The 21,854-nt window shown below is 36.4% G+C and overlaps 3 protein-coding genes across 4 annotated transcripts in view; 1 reads left to right on the forward strand and 2 right to left on the reverse strand.

Moving 5' to 3' along the window:
- The window catches only part of LOC134857051 (sodium/potassium-transporting ATPase subunit beta-1-interacting protein 2-like), a 78,512-nt gene extending 64,249 nt beyond the window's left edge, over positions 1-14,263 (reverse strand). For both annotated transcript variants that reach the window (XM_063873396.1, XM_063873395.1), the window contains exon 1: positions 14,252-14,263. The gene's annotated coding sequence lies outside the window, so the exon portion shown is untranslated. The remainder of the gene's footprint in view (positions 1-14,251) is intronic.
- On the reverse strand, positions 644-18,343 carry LOC134857049 (uncharacterized). The gene is made up of 7 exons (XM_063873392.1): positions 17,785-18,343; positions 9,895-10,452; positions 6,164-6,569; positions 4,305-5,505; positions 2,624-3,098; positions 2,304-2,366; positions 644-1,397 (listed from the first exon to the last, which is right to left on the reverse strand). Exons 1-7 carry the CDS (start codon positions 18,047-18,049, stop codon positions 910-912), a joined length of 3,456 nt encoding a protein of 1,151 aa, XP_063729462.1. The 5' UTR covers positions 18,050-18,343; the 3' UTR covers positions 644-909.
- Positions 14,254-17,097, forward strand: LOC134857050 (gamma-aminobutyric acid type B receptor subunit 2-like). Its single transcript, XM_063873393.1, has one exon. The coding sequence runs from the start codon at positions 14,453-14,455 to the stop codon at positions 17,024-17,026; it is 2,574 nt and encodes an 857-aa protein (XP_063729463.1). The 5' UTR covers positions 14,254-14,452; the 3' UTR covers positions 17,027-17,097.
- Positions 18,344-21,854: the final 3,511 nt, after the last annotated feature.

A 21,854-nucleotide genomic window follows, 5' to 3' on the forward strand; every position in this document is an offset into this window, starting at 1 on the left:
GATGAGGGAAAAGGCAAAATCATTGTTGTATTGGCCTCTATCTACGAGGGCTATAAAGCCAAAAACTTTATAATTTTTGGAAAATCAATTAAAAAAGCATCAAAAAGCCAACAATTTGCAAAAAAAATGATGCCGAAAAATGATTATCTTTATGGCTTCTCAAAAAATAAATGAGGCAGCTTTACTGAAACTCTTTTTAATTGCAAAATGGAGTTATGCACTAATCCTGGGTAATGTACATTTTTATCATAAATTAGTTTTTAATCATTTATGGGATATTTTAATTGTCTTGGGCTAAAATGGCATGGGATACTTTCGTATAGAATATTTTGTCCTATCATCCCCAAAACCACGACTTATATAAGAGCCCGACTTCCGTTCATCGACTCTTAAAAAACATGAAATCTAATTAAACTTGCAATTAATAATAAAATATGCTACGATTATTCTTTTAAAATCACTTGGTGTAAATGGTCGTCTTTTAAAACTGCTACCTTTTTGTCTGAGGCTGTAAAAGAAACGAAAAGGTTTCTCGAGCCCCCAATTACTCCACTGAAGCCATTACAGACGCAGACCCCGATTCGCGAGTTCTCTTTTACATCTCGTACATCAACCACTCCTCGACTTTGAGATGATTACAGGACCAGATTTAAAAATTTATTTCATTAAATATAACACATCAAATAAAAAATAGAATTCGAAAAGTAACAAATCGAAACATGTTCAAGAATTAAAAAAACGAATCAATCAGATTGGAACTCCGGCGTATAAAAAACACATTGATATTCTAATGTCTAAGGGCAATGTGCAATATTACTTGGGTCACTCATACAATCGATTTAAGTAGAATTTTAACATTTTGAGAGACAAAGGAGATTGTATGACCTTCCCTATTATATGGCATATTAATCAACTCAAATATACGATAATCGAACCCTGATTTTCCATTACAAATTTATACCTCTCGGTTCGCAAGTATTTCAAAATTTCGGGTTTGATTTTCGATAGTCCTTTACTATTTTTACCCCAACCAGTGATAATGCGAAGGGTGGAATATCTATTCAAATTTCGCGGATCCGAAAGTTCCAGCAAATAATTTTTCACAGCAACTTTTGCTTCGTCGACGTGAAGTTTATGCAAATCAAGTACATTGGGCGCTCGTTCTTTATTCGCCTGTTCAATAGTTAGTAAAGCCGCTCTCTCGTGAGCTTCTTTCATCAGCTCTCCGTATTCGTACGCTTTTCTCGCATAATGCTCTTTTTTCATAGCTTTGTCTGGCCCGGAAGCCGCACTAGCTTTGTCCAGTTCCTGTTGTCGGAGGTTTCTGTACATATTCGCTTCTGCTCGCAGGTCTCGGTAATCTGGATGAGAAAGAGTTTGAAAGCTTCGGTCAGGATCTGAAAAAAAAAATAGATCTGTTGGAAACATTTCAGTTCAAGTAGCAGCAGCCGCATCATCATCACTTTTTTCAGCGATTGGCAGAGAATCTATGAAAGGCAATCCAGCCTGTCTGGGCATAGTCCGTTTCTCTTATTTCCCCACATTCCAGTTTGAGTTATTTTGTTCAGCAAAGCTCTTTTTTGCGACTCAAGGTCGTTTTTTTTGCGTCTAGAACTTTCACGTGGTACCATTTTTTGCAGCCGTAATCGGTCAGGCTGTGGTAGACCTGAAGCTAGAGGTCAAGTGAGAGCTCATACTCACACACTATTATTGCCATTGCAGGGGATCGATTACACGATCTGACGTTTTCAAAGTGAACGCCTTAACACTATGCTAATTGCCTAGTCATCATCATCATCAATATTTATTTATATATACACTCGTCCTTTCACGTAAGAGTTGAAATATACAGTTATTTGCAATAAAATTTTCAAAAAGTGACATTTCAGTTATTTGCGAAATGAAGTGAGGTTTTCACTTACCTTTCTCAATACCATCAACCCGTTGATTGAACACAGAAAGCCAAACCTCAGCTAACAGTGGAAGTCTGGAGGTATTTTTATTTTTTACAAAGTTACTTAAAAACGCTTCAATACTAAACTGATGAGCCCATTACACTACGGCTATATAGCACGCACTCACCTAGCAATATTAATATTTTGAGATTTAAGAACTTCAAAAAAAGGAAATACCTAGAATCTTCTAAGAACACGTGAACCAATTCAAACAGCAAAAAGATTATTGACTAGACTTGAAAATAATTTCACTCCATCTTTTCATTTGAGAGAGAGAGAACCATGAACGGCAAAAAATCTTGTCAGAAAACAAAGCAGGACAAAAGCAAAGTAAGAATTTACACTCACTTGGTAGATCCGGGAAATTCACCGCTGGTTTCAGCTGCGTGTGCGTTTCCTTTGGTCGTGCTCCTAAATATTTAGATAATTTACAGGGACGTAAATAAGAGGGAAAAAATTAACGAAACAAAAAAACAGAGATAATTTATCTCGACACTGGTAAAAAAAATTACGTTTTAAAAAAGGTTTCAATCACGGCCAAAAAACTTCAACTTGACGACACTCTCTGAAGATTACCAGTGGTTTTACTTAATTTTGCGCGAAAAAAAACATCGATTTGGGATCGAGAAAACTTGCTAAATCGCAATGGCGGGAGCAATTACTCTTACCCGAGTTGGAATTGACTGCAGACGAAGCTGCAACTGGTTGTTCGTCCTGCCAATAACTCGCCTTTTTGGTCGAATGTAGAAGAGCTTCGGGCGGATCGCCAAACTGCATAGCCAAAATCTCAACTGCATTTTTCATATTGTAGTTGAAATCATTCATCGCAATTGAGAGCGCTTTTTGAGGCACATGCGGGAATAATTTAGCAAGTTGGTCCATTTTCACCCTGTCTGCGGTTCGATCCCCGACCTTGCTCCGAGCATCAATAGACGCCGCCAACTGAACTGCTTCTGCTTGTGCCGTTTCAGATCTTTCAGCTCGTTTTTCTTCGTCCATAATATCGTAGAGACTGACTGAAGTTGCGCCAGATTTTTCATTGTTTTCGGCGTTGAATGCGTTCAGTAAATTCGTCTTTGGCGCTTTTCGTTTCACTTTCTTCGACTTCGGAGAAGCAGTAGAGCTCGAAGGACTGTCCAATGCCTGTTGGAATGCAGGTCAGAAAATTACAACTCAAAATAAAATTTTAACGCAGTTTATATTCATAAGGGCTCTTTTCCAGTTTCCTGTGTAACCGTAATATTATAGAAAAAATTGTCTACGACAGGGGCGGATTTGGGGGGGGGGGCGGACTTAAAATATATACTTACTTTGGGGAGCGCGCGCCAAAAAAAGACAATTTTTTTGTCAAAATTTTCCAAAAAGTGCCCAAAAACGGCTTTTTTCACCTGTTTTTGCAAAAATTTGCCTGCGGCGCAAAACAATTGGCCAAAACAGCGTCTTTTTTTAAAGCTTTTAGGAGAGCTCGGAAAATCAATTTGGCTTTAAAAACAGCGTCTTTTTTAAAGCTTTTAGGAGAGCTCGGAAAATCAATTAGGAGAGCTCGGAAAAACAGTTGTCAAAGTTTCGAAAATTTTTTGAAAACCCGCCCCGCCCCCCTCGAAAAAATCCTAGATCCGCCAATGGTCTATGAAGTGTTCGGACAGAACTTTCCATGCAATAAGTAAGCTCAAACCTGTTAATGACTTCAAACCATAATAGGTTTAGTGACATTTTTTGAATAAATTAGAACAGAACAGTACAATCCATTTTAAATAGTAATTTAGCAACAGTAATTTTGCAAAAATCGAAAACAGGAACTTAAAACATAGCCAACAGACAGCTGGAAAACAGACAATGAATGCAAGAAACCAGAAAAAATACAGACTGAGTTTTAATAAAATCTCAAACTTCGAATTTCCATGGAAAAAATAGATGCCTTTAAACCACTTTGAATTTCTAGGGCAGTTTATGATTGGTATTTTTGGATAAAATTAACCCAATCACAAACAAAGTTTTTATTTCGCATTAATAAATAAAATTTTATTTCGCTGGGAAATTTGATACTTTAATTCCATTTATGAAATTAGAAGTCGATCACGTTTTTCATGAACTTTACAATTTTGCTGTTCGATAGTGGAGTTTGCCCTCTTTTCAACAAAAGAAATGAAGTGAACTCAAAACGAAATCAGAAGTCAAACCGCGATAAAGTTAATTTGAGCCTGAAAAAAAAAACGGAAAAAAAATCATCACGACCTATCTAAGAGTCTGAACTACGTTCATCGACTCTTAAAAGGGCCGAAATGAGTAGATTTTAAAACGTCAATTGACTTGAGTCAACTTCAGAACTCATTTAAGATTGCAACTAACCGCTGATGAAATGTCAATCAAAGTTTGCTCCTGCAGCAGCCCATTCTGAGCATTCATTCCAGCTGATGTCTTTCTCTTTTCTGGAGTGAGAGACGGTGACAAGAATTCGACGACCTCAACCACAGATGAGTCATTATGAACACTGACAACCGAAGAACTTGTAGTGTCCATTGGCTCGTCTTCGCCCTCCGACGCTGACTTTCTCCACGCATTGTAAATAAATTTCAGCTGCATTCTATTCAACTCAATACTCGGTTTCCGTTCACAATTCTCAAATGAACCAAACATGTTCAAAAGCGTGGCTCTCAATTCCGGCACACTTCCCAAACTTATCTTGAACTTGACAGCTTCGTCCGCTTTTGTAGCTGAACTAGGAGCTACTATTGTACTTTCTGAGAGACGAATGCCATCACTAGACTGCAGAATTGTGGAGCTCAAAACATTTTCAATTACTGTATTCTGCGTCTCGTCTCCATCCTCCGAACCTTCAGAATCCGAGTCAAGAATGTCAATCACCGGATTCCGATCTTCGTCATTCGGTTCATCTTTAACTATTCCGGTTGAGTTCATCGTCGATCTATCGCGAGCACTTATCGAAGAATTCAACATCACGAGAGAATCATTTCCAAGCGAGCCAGCGCCTAAAGATTCATCAATTTTCCGCAAAGCGATCTCCTTTAAGGTCGGAACTTTCGATCTTCTGACATTCATTGGAAGCGCTGCTCCAGAACTCGACGCTCTGCATTCTTGTGAATCCAACTGTTGATTCTCATCGTCTTCAATTTGATCGCTAACATCACAAAGTGTTTCTAAAGCCATGTCCACACTTCCATTGTGAACAATCAAGACATTACGAACGTTGTCTATAGTCTGATTCGGGAAAATCGACAGTAGCGTTTTTTCGTCTTCAGAAAGCACAGAATCAAATGAGCTACTCATTGCATTTTGATTAGATGAAACTCGTTTTGAAGTGTTTTCTGTTCTCTTGACATAAGTCGAGGCTGTCGGTTGAAACACAGGAGCTGCAACTGTCAAGTTAGTAAGTTGTGTCGTCATCTTATCTTCCACCCTTTTGTCTTTCGGCTTCGGAACTTTCGGAGTTTTCTTGGCGATCGGCGAGCATTCAGTTGTTTCGCCAAGTGCCCACGAAGGCAAACTGTTGTCCAGATTGGCAGTATTCGATGCTGATGGGGTTTTGAAACTAGATCGTTAGGTTATATCAGAATAGATAGAATTTTTTTTACTACACTACAAAAAAGATTTCTAAACGGACTTGCCAATTTTTGTTCCGACCACTGAAACTGGAAAGGAACTTTGTATTCGGGCGTGTTTGAGTTTTGCTTTGCCCTCAACTAATTTACAAATGCGTGAAAAAATTAGAAAACACCAATGAAAAAAATCCCATGTTTTATTTTTTGGAACAATTTTTAAAACATTTTTTTAAACCGAAAACATTTTCATCGAAGTTAAATGGTGGACAGAACATTCAGGGTTTAAGAATACAACAGAATTAAACTGCCAGCTCAATAGAGACTGATGTCATTCTCATGAAAAAACATACAAATTACAATTAAAGCAATTTTATCTAATTAAAACGTTGCTGTTGAAATATAATCCTAAGTTTTGAAATTGAAAGATGACTTCTCAACATGACGCGGAATGTTGAAATTGAATGCAAAAATTATAAATTTTCGGACTAATTAACAAAGAAGTTTTTTTCGGCTTTTTCAAATGGATCTTTAGTTGGGATCTGAATGACTTGAAAAATCAAAGCTGCAAAAGACCCTATAATATAAACGCAACATATGTGATTTATGCAAGAGTTACAATGATATAACGACCTATTCTGATATACTCACCCAACTGGGGCTTTAGGCTTAGTCCCTGTTGGAACATTGTTCGCCGTTCCGAAAGCAGCTGACAAAACACTTTCGAGTGCTTGGTCAGCGCTAGATTTTTGACTTCCCGTCAGAAACGCATTAGATGAACTTGCCCCATCGTTTACCCGAATCGGCGTCTTTGCTGGAAAACTACTGGTTCCCGGAGGAATGATTGGAATATTGAGAGGACTACTTGAATGATATGTAGACACATTGGTGGCAGCAGCACCAACAGTAGGAAAGGCACTCGGTTGAGCTAGAAAGGGAATTGTTTTCTGTTGGTTGCGATTACTCGCATACATGCTGTCATAATTGAAGATCTTCTCGAAACGTGCTTGCATGAAAATTATCCTTTCTTCGTCAACGCCGTGAATAGTTTTGCTAGCTAAAACATTCAATATTTCACACATTTCCAAGCTCCCTGAAATCAGCATTGTTAAGTTTTTTGCAATAACTACACTTTTTCGTATAGTAACAAAATGATTGAGGACGTCTGTAAGTTGACAACATATACACATTCGATTTTAATGCAACAGATTCATATTCGATTCTGATGATGAAAATTTGTCATAACTTGTTCGAGCCACCCTCATTCCAAAAACTTGAATGAACTTATAAATATCGCCAATACTTAAGTGAATATATTGCCAAAACTTCTGAAGTCGGCAAAAGATTCGATACATATGATCAAAGTAAGTAAATTGAACAAACCTGATTAGAAAGTCTAAGCATAAATGAAACTTGCATGAGAACAAATTCAGAAAAAATCAAAGTGATAATTTTTTTTGAGATGAGCCGAAATTTTGAGCACGTTTGGGTTCAGAAACGCTCGTTTTAAATATTAAATTTTGAAAAACATTAACTTATAAACGATGACTTAAGCTATTAAATTTTAAATTTAATGAATGTTCTTTGCTGACTGAATGCGTGCAATTTTTTGCAATTTTACATATCAATGATATACAAAAACATATCTCATAATATATACAATACATCTATGCTCAAGCTCTTGTTGTTGCTGAAAACAGTTAAAATTGAATGCATCAAAATCAGAATGTAAAACCTTTTCGCAAAAAAAATGATAAGCAGAATGTGGAAACTGACAGATTAATTATAAATAATCAATAAACAGCCAAGAAATCTGATTGCAAATGTTTAGGTCTCACTGTTGATTCTTATCTGTCATTTCAAACTCAATCAAAAAAAAATATTACAAAAAATGACGACAAAAACATTGTCTTTGGTTGCTTTGCTACGCTGTTTAGTTTAATATCTTTTAGATTATGCAGCAAAATTTTTAGAGCAAATAAAAGCAACTTCAAGGCTGTCCGTAGAAAATAAAATAAACTGGGTTTTGAAACGCACATTTTTCAGATCAAAATTTATATCTTCTGCCGCACTACAGAAAAATAAAACATGTATCGGAATTGAGAACAGAAATGAACTGAAATGTGTTTCATATCTATATCAATATCTTGAATGAAAACTTTTACAAATGCACTTGGGCTACCGACAGCTCATTATAGAATAAATCAAGGAACTAAGCAAATAATTTTTAATAACCATTGTTCAACTGCTTCTCTACATTATCTTTTTTTTTCATTTGACATCACAAAAATGGATTTCTTTGCCAGTTAAATTACGAAAGTTTTATATAACCACATCAACGTTCAAGAAAACGTTCTACACTTCTAAAATACAATCTAATCCTATATCTGCATATACAAATACATAGCGTGATTCCGTTTTCATTAGTGTATTTGCAATTATCTGTTAAGTTTTAACAATGCGTTAATAACATTACGTTGATTACAATTTTCAAGGGTTTACAAATAGTTTTTTTTTACTTTTCAATTTCATTTTTAATTTGAAGATTTTATTGATGTAGTAATTTCACCTCATTTTATTCAAACATTGCAACTTATCTGAATCAGTACCTAATATTAATTTTACCTAACACTGTTACGATACGAATGCAACAACTTTTGTGTATAGTAATTGAAGCATTTTTTCTTCTAAATATCAAATTGAATTTGTAGCTGACTCCACATTTTCTAGCAACATATTCACTTCGAGTCTTAATTTTTAATTTGATTATTGATTTAGGATCAAAAAGCGTACTCGCAAATTTTCAGCCAAATCGGCACATTAGAATCGAATATGTCTGAGGGCTATAAAATAAGATTACATTACAGACTCCCATAAAAAACACACTGTGATGGTGCTATAATTTTTGTTACTAGACTAGTACAATGGAAAATATGCAAAGAAATATAACGGGAAAGGATCTCTGCGCGCAATGAAAGTTTCAATCTGACAAATGAGACACTTTAATTTCTTCCTTCAATTCCAGTTGAGGTGCTAAGATCACAAAACATTCCAATCGGCATTCTTGCCAATAAAAACTTACAACATAACCACAGACAGCTGGAAAAGAGTTAATGAACGCAAGTTAACAGAAAAAAAACTTTCGAATTCGAAGAAAATAGACGACCTTATAGCTTTTTGAATTTCTAGAACAGTTTGAAATTAACTTAGAACAGTTTGAAAAGGCAATTTTTAATACTCGGAATTCTGAAAATTAAAATCCATTTTCGAAACCACAAGTCGATCACGATTTCCGTAACATTTACCCTTCTGCTGTTCGATAGTGAATTTTGCTTTTCTTCAAAAAAAATCAAAACTCAAACCGCAAAAAAATAGCGCAAATTCAAGTTTTTTTACTCTAAAACACCGGTTATCAATGTCCATTTTGAACATTTGCTGCTAATTTTAGCACAATTTTTACATAGACCAAGATCAAATTCAAAGACTTCCCGATGTAATCCGGGTCTTAAAAGGCCAGATTTACTCATTTGCACTAAGTTTTGCATAGAAAAGAAGTCTTTCTCGAATAAGCGGAGTAAGAAAGTTGTTCATGGGACGTGAAACATTCTCAGGGAGAAAAATGAAATAATCAGACTGAAAATTTTACTAAACTCAGCTGTTTTTACTTTTTGACGCGGATTGCAAAACTTGAAGCGGACAAGGAAATCTGACATTTTAAGACCCAGATTACATAGGTAAATTAATGAAACCGATTATTGATAGTTTCATAGAGAGTAGCTTTGACCATTTGCTCTGGATCTATGTAAAAAATTGTTGTCCAAAATAGATATTGAAAACTACTAGCGTAAACATTTTGTCCACTAGCGTATATAAGAGTCTGAACTACGTTCAAGGACTCTTAAATATAAGAAAGGTAGTTCTTATTTCACGGTGGTTCATAAATGACTTGATTACTGGCTTTTACTCTTTAACCCTTTTAGACAACAGTTACTAAAAAATCCTTTTTGAGAGAAAACAATATACACTATCCTCTATCAAAGTATCAACACTTGTTTTCAAGTTCATGCAATTATTCAGAGTACAAATCCAATTTTTTCCAACTTACCATCTGCAGTAATTTATAATAACAAGAAAAAAGCGAGATTAGAAAAATTGTCGCACTAAAAATGCACGCTATTGAATAAAAACATTCAGAAAAGTATCCAGCTTACTATCACAAATAGGCCAAAATACCCAAAAAACGCCCAACACATCCAAAACTTGCCTGAAGTTTGTCCAAAAGAGGCAGGATCAAAACAGGTGAAACCAACTTGAGTTCCATCTTTCATCACGATCCAAAAAAAATTAACTATAAGCTGAAAAATTAAAAGAACGCAACTTGCCTAAAATGTGAGGCTTATTTCTCCACGGAGTCGTGGTCTCCTCTATCTCCACGTGGTAGCCATACCTCTTTGCAATCGCCAAGTATGGCTTCATTTCTCTAATCGTCAAATTAGTATTGTCGATTATCAGGGGCGAGTGACCTTTATATGCATTTTGCATTACTCTAGTTCTGTTCCATAAGTGCGCTCTGCCAATCAGATCTTTTTTGTAGATATACTGTTGGCTGCTTTGGTCTACAAAATAGTCGTCTGCACTGAAAATTCCTCCGTTAGATTTCGGAAACTCGGTGTTCAAAATTTCTCGAGCTCGTGTGCTCTTTCCAGACCCAGGGAGACCCCGCATAATTATGATTAACTTTACTTGAGGGCCTATCAGCTCGCATTGCTTACTCAATATGTTTTTGGGATAGTAGCTCAGTAAAGGACCAGGGGAGTCGACCATTTTCCAAGATATTTTGTCTCTGATTTCACCATCTTCTATACTTTCGTTGAGGACATTGCTAGAGATCATAGCCGAAGATTGTTGTCTGCTTTGGCCGTTGATTTGGCTAGGCCCATCTAAAAGGAGAAAGACATATAGCTATATATTCCAGCTACCAAAAACCGGAACGATAAGTCTTAATTTGAGAAATATTCGGATAATTTTGGCCAAATCCAACTGAACAGATAATTATTTCAGAATGTTAATTAATTAAGCTTAAGGCGATTTAACCCCGAGGGAAATGACTAACATACTAGCTGTTCAGCTCCTTGCAAAAAAACAGCTGCTGTTCCTCGGGTTCAGTTGTAGATGCTATTTTAGGTAGGTATTTTCTGGGCTGGGTAATGTTGCCTGACCTTAAAACAACAAGCACTCATCATGTTCAACCACAAACCTTCTACCTTTCTTTTGACAAGTTGATATTTAGCCACCTCACAAAGCCCAGACTAAAAAAGCAAAGAAAAATTTGACAACAAACTCATTACCAAACTTAACCATTGCCAATTACTCTTTAACTATCTTTAACTAGCATTTTGGCCTTGTTTCACCAGCGTAACATACTTTGTTCTTGTAATTATTTTGGACTATTTAAAAAAGCCTTAAACCATCTCTGGCGCAATAAACTGCTGTTTTTTTAAAATTAAACTCCACGTAAGTTAGCTTATCGAATGCCGCATTGAAATACTGCTATTGGAGAGTGAAATTCGAGCTCCACTGGGTGCAAAATGTTAAAAAGCAAGCTTTACATAGAGGCGAAGCTTCGATTCGCAAACACTAGCGAGAACACGACAAAAAGCAGATCTATAAAGTGAAATAAACAAAAGTATAAATAGGCCTCGAATTAATCAACTAGCAAAAAATAAAGCAGAGAACAGATGCTATGAAATTTCCAATACTACAGATTGTGATTATATCGAAAGCCACCAAATAATAAAACACTTTTAAAGAACACTTTTATTTACGTGCTAGGTTCGAAAGAAGAAGGTTCGTACTAACACACTACACTCGTAAGCGTAAAAAATCAAAGCTAAAAATAAAAAAGATGATCGCGATAAATTTTGACGCTTCTCCCTGAAAACACACGTCATCTAATTATTTCAAAGTTCACATTACTGTTGAAAAATGAGAAGCAAAAGCTTTCGTGCTTGCTTTTTTCAGCAACCAGTTCTGAAATACAGTTTTGATACAGAACACATTCTATCAATATTCCGAACACTCACCGAAAGTTAATTGGAAACAATTGTTTAAAACTTTCGAAGCATTTTCTAACTATAGAAGGATAGTTGTTTGCTGTGCAAGTATCACAGAAATTCTGTTTAATTTTTTCTTGAAATTGTGTCGTTTTTCATTTGACCTTTAATGAGTGGATCTAAACGACGGCCAAAAACTTAGGTCAATTCAACATTTAAATACATTAGGTATTTTCGACAACAGCATTCCGCAATGAAAAAAAAACATTCAAAAAACTGTGCGAAAACTTTTTGCAGAAAAGCTATTTGAATTTTCACCAAAATTTTTTTCTGAAGAAGGCGCTAAAAATCGAAAACCAATTTCACTGGATTAAAACTAAAACTTTACGTCTCAACTTGAATTATAAGAATAAGACAATTATAAGCCTATGAGACCTGCTCGACCGAAATTAGACTAAAACTCAGAAAATTCAAACCGGTTTTTCTCAACACTGGTAAAGTTTTGAGCAAAACTTTTCAATTGGATCGAAATACGACTGATGGGGCTTTAATATGATATATCACTTAACCCCCTCCAAGCATTATTTGTGGAACCCCAGTTCTGCGCGGAAAACAAAAAAGAAAAAACTGAAACACACCCAAAGAAAAAGGTTCCAATCGCCGAAACAATATTATTAAGTATAGTAGCCCTGTAATAAACACAGTTTATTGATGTGTGATTTAAGTTGCTCTGTATAAAAAATATTTAAACCCACGGAAATCGAAGACTCGTCAATAGACGAAATTGAAACTCAGCCAACATATCGTTGGAAAAGTTAATGAAACTCACTTTGGATATCAAGTAGAATAAAATAGAAACAAACATAACCAATTGAGCGTTTACAGCAGGAGTAAAAATGACGTTCCGAAAACTCCCCAGAAATGCAAAGCGATAAAAAAACGGCTAAAAGTCTTTTTTAAAAAAGGCTCGACAGATTGCTGGTATGCTAAAACTATTTGGTAGAAAGGGGTACGTAAACAGTCATTCAGTACTAAGTGAGCCCGCCAAAATCATCCCTCACACAAGATTTTAATTAGCCAACAGTCGAATACTCCAATTTAGGTCTGATTAACAAAATAGTCAAACCCATTATTCTCTTCGAAAGAATATTTTTGGGGTATGTTTTGTCAAAATGAACTTAACAAGGTTTAAATAGAAACATATTAGTAACTTCAGCATTTTGTTAGCCAGACTACAGTAATTTCGACAAAATATTTCCTGTAGAATTCTCATCAGCTATATAAATTTCATGAATTTTCACAGAAAATTTAAAATAATTAGATAACCTAGTCAGAACCAAAAAAAACTGAAAGAATTCCAAAATTTCTTTTTCTTTTTGCCAAAAAATCCAAATTACATTTGAAATGTTAATTTTTAATTCAAACAAATCCCAATTTTTTAATCAGCGGGCTTTGTTTTTCTGCAAATCTCGGACAAAAATTAAGAAGCAAGGATGCTACAAAAGTTAGTTTTTTTGATTTGATCGAACTATATCCAGCTCTAAGAAAAATGAATTATGCGTTAATTTTTTTTTGCAAATCAAGCAATAGTCAAATGTTTCAAATGAATTTCGCTCTTTAAAAAATCAGATCTCAAATATTTCCTCCAATTGGACCATAAATTTAAAAAAAAACTTGTTGCGCCGGTTCTGTTTGACAATAAAACACTATTCCGACTAATCAACTTTTGAAAAAAAACTAAATGTTTTGGCAAAAGTAAAAAAATTATTTGCCAACAAAGTAACACTCTAATCCATATGAAAAAGACTAGAAAGAACTATTGTGCAGCCAAATATGTTTGCAACTTAAAAATCTTAAGCTTCAATGAGGCACTATATTACAGCGCTATAAGCCGTGATTGGGATTCTAAAAATAAAAAAGTTGTCTCAGTGTCATCAAAAACTGGTCTGAACTTTTTTTCGTTTTTCAGATTAAAAGACAGCTAAAAGACAGCTGGAAAATGATACTGGAAAAAAACACATACCGCCTGCCCAAGAGTCCACTTAAGTATTTCTACTTGGGTTATGGTTCTTTCACTCAATTTCACACTAGGCAGCAATGAATGCAGTCTAATTATGCGGAAACAGAGCTCAAGTTATTTGTTAAATAAAAACTTTTGGTACATGCAAAAAATGAACACAAAAATTTGCGACAAAAACACTAAACTGATCTCATAACACAAGCCCTGCTTGTTTTAGGAGCAAAATTACACATCTGGAAAAGGTAAGTTTCTGAAAAACCAATTTAAATATTAAAAGTGGATTTAAATTAATCACTAAACCTCATCGAGTATAAGGAGCAATCCTTCGAGGCATCTGAAATTGCTCAGAAAAGAAACACAGTTTTTGCAAGTTCGTTTCATGTTCATCACCACTTGCGTCGGAGCAACAAAAATGTCATTTCCTTAAGATTTCATTTTTCTAGCTCAACGCGGTTTCCAATTTTGACTCAATTTGTCAAAATACAATTATTACGCCAGACCAAAAATTAAAATAACTTCGTACACCGCAAATTTCGGTTCCATAACTTGCTTACGTTACTTATTTACTCTATGTGTTCAAAAAGCAAGCAAATTCCAATTCGACCCTCAAATAGTCAAAGACACGTCACTGAATAGCGAGATTCTTGAAATTAGAACCAAGAGAACATTTAATAAGTAGCTTTTAGAAATGAAATTCATCATTGAAGCTCATGAAAATTCCAAAGCTCGGAAATTGGACAAATTTTAAGATCTCACGAATGACACAAATTTTCAATCTGAACTAACAAAGACTTCCACAGATTCTAATAGTCCAATTCAAACAATATATTAGAAACTCAACGAAACAAAGCCAACCTAACTAATATAATGGAACTCTCCGTTGTATTTTCATATTTAATTTTACAAAATTGGGTTCATGAAATTAGTTCGACTACCCTTTTCACTTCAATCGACTGCAAATCTCGGGATCAAGAAATTACTACCGAAGCACCAAAACAAACATCGGAACCCCTTCTCACGTTCGATGTCCTTGTTGTCACGCCACCGGCGCCTGACTATTTCAGCATCGAGAATCAAATTCCAGGCCTATGTATGGCTCTCGTAACTAGTCGCGCTTACCGCGCTCATCCTCGATTTCAAGTCAGATTGTATAACTACCAAATAAAGTCGGACGCTTTGATCGACTTCGCACTTTTCAATGAATCTGTTCATGCTGAAGACCGAAATTTCATAGGCATATTGGGACCAGACCTCGACATCTTGAGCAACGTTCTAATAAGCTCCAACACCGCAAATGACCTTAGCTTCATTTCGTATTCTCAGACATCGAACTCTTACCGTGATTATATCAGAAACAATGGTAACGTTTTCAGAATAGCCGTGCCGTTAGAAGAACTAGCTCAAGCGTACGGCAAGATTTTTGAAATCTATAGCTGGAAACGTGCCGCTATTTTGTATCAAAGTAATTCTTTGTACATTCGACAAACAACTTTGGCTTTATACGACCAGCTGTCAACGGATGCTATTGATACTCACGTCACGAATGTTCACTTGTATTCGTCAGTCGGTGGTTTAGGTAACGCAACAAAAATTCTTGGACCGGAGGGTTTAGACCACCGCATTTTTGTCCTACTCTTAGAAGAGGAATCGGCAGCGCGAGTCGTTTGCGAGTTTTACAGACAAGGAATGTATGGCAAACAGTACGCTTTATTTGGGTTGTCATTTTGGGATCATCATATATGGGAAAGCTTTGAAACTAACTGCACGTATCAAGAACTCCTGGAAGTTCTCGACTACAGCTTCTACATAGCCATGAGTGGACTCGGGTGGAACGACAGTGGACTCATTGGCCCCGGGATTCCGAGGAGTGTATATCATCGAACTATTCAATATACAATACGTTCAGAGCATCCCGAAGACCAGATGACTCATGTTTACGACTCGGGTCTGGTTTCAGACGCTCTATGGAGTCTTTTAAAATCTACAGACAAGGCTCTCGATTCTCTTGAATCAGTACAAGCTAGTTCTGCGACTGAATCAACAACTCAAGCACCACCGAATGAGCAAGCTCTTCGGATTGAGATCTCGAAACAGCTGAAATTGGTATCATTCGCTGGAGCGTCCGGACCAGTTTCATTTGACAGTTCTGGAAAAAGAACTATTAGAGGCACCAACGGTGTCATATTTCAGAGAATAAACGGAGCTATAGAACTAGCAGTCAAATTTAAAATTCCTGAAACTATTATTGAAAACAACATTCAATTCGAAGAAGGTTACATTCCAAATACCAACCGCGAGTTTACTACTACAAATTTACAAGTTCTCGACTTTTTGGTAATAATTCCCGCATTCGTTGGCATCGTTTTCTGCATTGTGAGTGCAACTGTTTACATTGTTTTCAGAGACAAACCAGCTATAAAATTAATATCGCCAAAAATAAACGTTGTTTGCGCAATTGGTTCTTCGATATCTTTTTCGGCTATTCTGGGTCATATGCTTTGGAACATGAACCGACTGATAACCATTGACGGATCTGGCAGCTCTGAAAAATACTCTTGGGGCTGCATAGCGTACGACGTCCTTTTGAGGTTCGGTTACTTCGTGGCTTTTTCGTGTTTAGTTGCGAAACTCTACCGAGTTTATAAAATATTCGGAAACAACAAACCCAGGAAAAAAGTACCCACTGATTTACAACTCATGATCGGAATCTTAGTAGCGTCCGCATGTCAACTTATAACTAACACAGTTGCCAATATAATAAACCCTCCTAAACGGGATATTTTAAACGTCGAGGTCGCTGGTGGGGATGCATACTCCCACGTTTTTAGCGACTATTTTTTAATGTGTCAAAGGTCAAAGAGCTGGGTCAACTTCGTCGGGAACGTCATGGATACCACTCTTCTTCTATCAGCTATATACTTCTCGTGGATGACCCGGAAAGTGAAAGTAACTCTTATAAATGAGAGCCACAAAATAAGCGCTATGGTCGTGACTGTCGTAGTACTAGAGACGCTTCGATTTCTGACTAAACTGAGTTTCAACTCCAACAACTCAACTATGGGAAGTTACTTCACCGAAACTGAAGAGACCATCTTTATTCACTGGGTTATAATCGGCCAGGTATTTTTCCCAGGAATGCTTAGACTAATTCGAAAACCTAACTGGAAACCCACAACGTCAGTGCTTCCCATGAGTCTGAATACAAAAGCAGATATCAAACGCTGCATTGAAGATGTTGCTAATATTAATGGCCTCGAGCACCTGTTGAACTTACACGTGAAAACATTAGAAATGTGGTCTGAAATGAAAGCTCAAGACGAAGTTGTGAAGTATTTGCGAGGAAACTTCAGACGACGAAGCAATTCAGAGACGAATTTGCAAGAACTCCTCCACCGTCACACAAAAACTTCACGGGACACTGTAAGCAGTGAAATTCCCTAATTGCATATCAGACTAAGCGGATATCTTATACTACCCCCTCACCTCTTTCAATAAGTGGGGGTTGGGGATTTGTTACTGTGTACTAAATTCACATATGCTGAACCATTGAATTAGTTCCTTATAAGATGGGGGGAGGGGATTGTAAAAGAGTTCCGACGAAGCTTTAAATGTTGTTTTTTATTTCGGTTAACTTCGCATCTCAAGGCATCTGTATTGTTTATAGAGACATATTTATCAAAACAATATCTTTCCATAGTTTTCATTTTCCTAAGACAGACAATCAACAATCAATAGCAGAAAGGAAAACGGGGTTTCGTCGCTCCTAACTCATGCGTCTGCAATTCTACGGCTGCTATCGGTGGTTATAATCATAAACACAGCAAACAGCCATTTGGAAAAGCATTAACGAACTCAATGATAGCGAAAAACCGACCAAATTCAAACGAACAAAAAATCACACAACCAAAAACTTTCTCTTCAAATACATTACCATAAAATCCTTCGAAATTCAAGAATTTGCATGATTGGCCCAAAGTAACAAAACTTGATTGCAGAATTTCTTGGCTTTTCAATTCCCCTTTTCTTTTATACGGCCCAAAATTATCAAATTTTTAATTGAGCTTGTTTTTCAACGAAAATTCTTTAGCTGTAATTAGTTTCGACCAATCAGATTCGAGAATTATGATGCAAAAAATTTACAGATGAACAAAGATCAATTTTGGACCGTATAACATAAAATATTCGGGACTTGAACTAACTTGCTACAACTCCAAATCCGACATTACTCAAACTGTCATCTTCATCCCAATTCCCTTGACTAGCTCTATTATGTACAGATGACGTCACACATTGTCTAGGCACCGCTCCTAGCTCCCTCTGCAGGAACTCTTCCGTCAAATCGATTCTGCAGTTGTTGTTTTTGAACACTTGTTCTAGAATCTCCACTCCCAAATCGGGATACTTTCCGTTCAGAACTTGGATTGAGTGCGGCGTTTGTTGCGTTTCCTTCATATTCCTACTCATAGGCCAACGCGGCTTACAAATTGGTTCGGACGCCGAGCATGCCAAAATCTTGGAGGCTGTGATAACAATTTTTTGGGTGGTAACTAAATTTTTAATAAGACCTTTCAAAAAGCGTGCCAGCAGTTAAATGGTTTTCTATTACAAAATAAACATTCAATGAAATGCACACTACTTGCTCTAGTCATTTCAACGAAGACCAAGCATTTTAATATTGTTCGATTTTTCCAAAAACATGTTCACTCAGCTAACACTGCAAATAAGGACTGCAAAATACTGTCACTTATTTCCATCATGTGATCTGAAAATATTAATTAAATTATTAGGATTATTTCAGGATACAGAGCGATTATAGACGAAAATCAAAATGTGGCCAATTCTTTAAGTTTAAAAAGAAATTTCTATCAAATTATTTTCAGACCATTTCCACTATCGAATTGAAAAGGACATCGATTTTTCTTCCGACCATTTGAGAACGGGGAGGAACTTTGTATTCGGGTGTTTTAGTTTTTTTCTTTTTGTTTTCCACGCAAAATCAGGTACCACAAATAAGCATCGGAATGGGTCGAGTGATATATCATATTAAAGCCCTTTCAATCGTAATTCGAACGACATCAAAAAACTTCAAAAACTTTTTCAATGTCGAGAAAAACTACTCTAATTTCGAGCTAATATGGTGTGAGCATGCAGTCTTACAAACGCTTACTTTAAGCCGTTGTACTCAAATAAACGTAGTTTTTGGAGTTTTTTAGCGCCATTTTGTAAACAAAGATTAGAAATTCCAAAAAATTCTGCAAAAAATTTAGAAATTTAAAAATTTTTTTTTTCGTTTTTCTTCAAAAACTGTTTTCCGAATGGCGTTCTTACTATGACTGTCAAATATGCCGAAGTTCTTTTTTTCGTTCAGATCTTTTTATCACACTATGCAAAAAAAAACGGCACTAATTTGAAAAAGTATGTTTTGGCATTTTTCTAAGACTGTGGTCGGAACATTCTGTGCTATTTGCACAGTAACCGGCTATCCTTGTTTTGATTTGCCTCCGTCTACTGTCTCATCTACGTTTGGTCCGTTCATTCGAGGATTGAGTGGTTTGTAGATGTCATCAAATTCGCCGTAGTCGATGACAAGGCGGCTGCAACTAGTACTCCTACAACCCGTGACCCTAGTGGGATTCGAATCCACGACATTCGTGTTTAAGGCAGTTAATTTAACCGACACGACCACACCCATTCTGGCATGGAAAATATCGGTTCACTCAGTGTAGCAAAAGGACGTTCAAATTTATCACTGAGACTTAACTTAACGTCGTTTGGAGCGACACGTGTCTGCATTACTTACGTCACCTAATTAAAGCGCATACCCAGGGAACATTCAAAGCTTTTTTGACGGAGATGAAAACCTCGTCACCTTCATATCAAATTGTATCAGAAGTCCTTGATAATGAGAAATAGGCAATTATGTTCAACTAGCATACATTTCGCTTAGCATCTCCTTCGTTTCTATCAAAAAAGGATAGTTTATCATACTCATATTTCGATCGTGAAAAAGAGCAAATGAGCATAAAAGGCACATATTTAAGTACCACTATAATAACGGTAAATTACTTTTCTGTTGAACGAAACACTTTCGAAATACTTTTTAATTCGGCTATTTTATCTATGAATTAAAATATTTGTAAAAATTGCTAGGGAAAGGACTAGTATACGGCCTAGTTCAGCTTTTTGCAAAAAACCGCTGTTGTAACCCTGCTTAAGAACTAAATGCAAGTTTTTTTGGTGATTTTTCTGGGCTGGGTAATGTTGCCTCGCCCTTAAGCAACAAGCACGGATCATGGTAGGCCTCGAACATCTGACCTTCGTCAATTTTGGACAGTTTAAATAACGATGATTGGTTGAAAACTTTCACGCATTCGGACCTTCGCGCATCAGAATAGCCCCTCTTCATTTTTGTATTCTTCAGGTTTCAAAAATTTTTTTTGCAATGGATGTTCCGATTGTATATCACAAGAGGATTTAAAAATACGCAGGTTTTTTTTATGAAAAAAAAACATTTTTTCTTTGAGCTTCACGGTTGCTGAGAATTCGATTAATTTTCTGAGTCATTTTGAGCCTGGGCTCATTATGAGCGGTTGCTTATAAAAAAACTGGATGAACACATGTTAGATCCTATTGGAAACTCAATTTCAAGTTACTTCACAGAGCACTTTTGCACAGCAATTAATTTGATGCGGTTGAAAAAATCTGAACTCTAACCACCTACATAAAAAAACACAAATTTATTTTCGAAATTAACAACAAAAAAAACAAAATGAGATGTTAAAAGAAAAATCCGTTCATTATTAAATAACTCTAATTTTCAACGAGTGTGTTTACAGCACGGTGAAAGTATTTATGTTATAAGTTGTGAGCAGGGGCGGATCTAGGATTTTCTCGAGGGGGGGGGGGGGGGGGGGGGGGGGGGGTTCGGATTTAGAAAAATTTTAGGGTCGGTCCGCCAAAAATGGATTTCTGAAAAAGTATCAAAGGGGGGACCCTTTGGGTCGGCAGGGGGTCGAATCCCTGAGGGGGGGGGGCGTCCGCCCCTGGTTGTGAGGGTTTGAAAGTAGCCAAATTGAGGCTTTTTATCCGTTTATCTACATTTGATCATCTTGGAGCGTTGAAATGATCCCCCAGCTCAGAAACTGGCACAAGCAATTGGCCTCCAGAAATACATCAATTCGCTCAGTACTTGACTTGATAACGCGTGGAAAATCTTCATCCAGCTTGTTCAGCCAAGAAATATTCAAGACAAGTAAAAGAGGGCAGTCAGAACCAGAGTAGCGTCCCGCTTAAAGCGAAAAAGGCAAGAAAAGCGACCGTTTAAAGAGTGTGAGCAAAAGCGATTGCAAATTCTCCAAAAATTTAACAAAAACCAAGAAGCGATTTGAATTATCGAGCCCCAAAAAATTTACCAAAATGATCGCACGTAATAATTTTCGTCTGAAGAAAACGCCTAATGCATATAAATTCCATTGGGTTCTCCGAAAAACGGAAAAAAGTCTGTTCTGAGTTTTTTACCGATTGTAAAAAAAACTTCCACAGCAAATTATGCGATAAGTATTAAGCGAATAAGCGGTGCATTTAGATAAGCGAAAAAGCTATTTAAACAAAAAAGCGGCGATAGCGAACTTAAAAAGCGCTGACAAAATTCCAGTCAGCACCCATAAAGGCGTCGGACTAATACAAAAATTGATAATTGCACAAACCACTGTAAGACGGGTGACATTTCAAGTTCTGACCATAACAGGCGAATTAGATACTATGAAAAAAAGGAAAAAAATTAACTTAATATTCGCAAAACTGCAATTTTTTGAAAAATTTTCGCAAACCACACGTAAACGAAGCTGCACTTCAAAAACACAAGAAAAATGGCAAGCAGGAGGTTTAAAATGTGAAAAATTACAAAATAAGACAATACTGCTATTAACTTGGCAGTGCTAAAAATATCAGCATCAAAAACATAACCAATTTGTGGCACTAATTTATGCCAGTAGGATTGGAAAAAGTCACCAAGTAGAACAACACAAGGGTTGGCTTGTGCCATAAAAAAAGACAGAATACTTCAGCTAAAACTTCGTTAGCTGGCTAAAAATCGGTGAATGCAAATGAACAATAACTGAGCGACGCGAGGCTAGAATCCGGGAACAAAAACTGAACATTAGAGCATATTTATAAAATTTTTCTACCTTGTCCTTTTCCCCTGCGCTAAAGCTATCGAACTACCTACTACTCTCATGTCTTCAACCATTCGGTCACAAACGAATCATTC

This window comes from Symsagittifera roscoffensis, chromosome 1 (assembly GCF_963678635.1).
Source record: "Symsagittifera roscoffensis chromosome 1, txSymRosc1.1, whole genome shotgun sequence".
NCBI classification, from domain to species: domain Eukaryota; kingdom Metazoa; phylum Xenacoelomorpha; order Acoela; family Convolutidae; genus Symsagittifera; species Symsagittifera roscoffensis.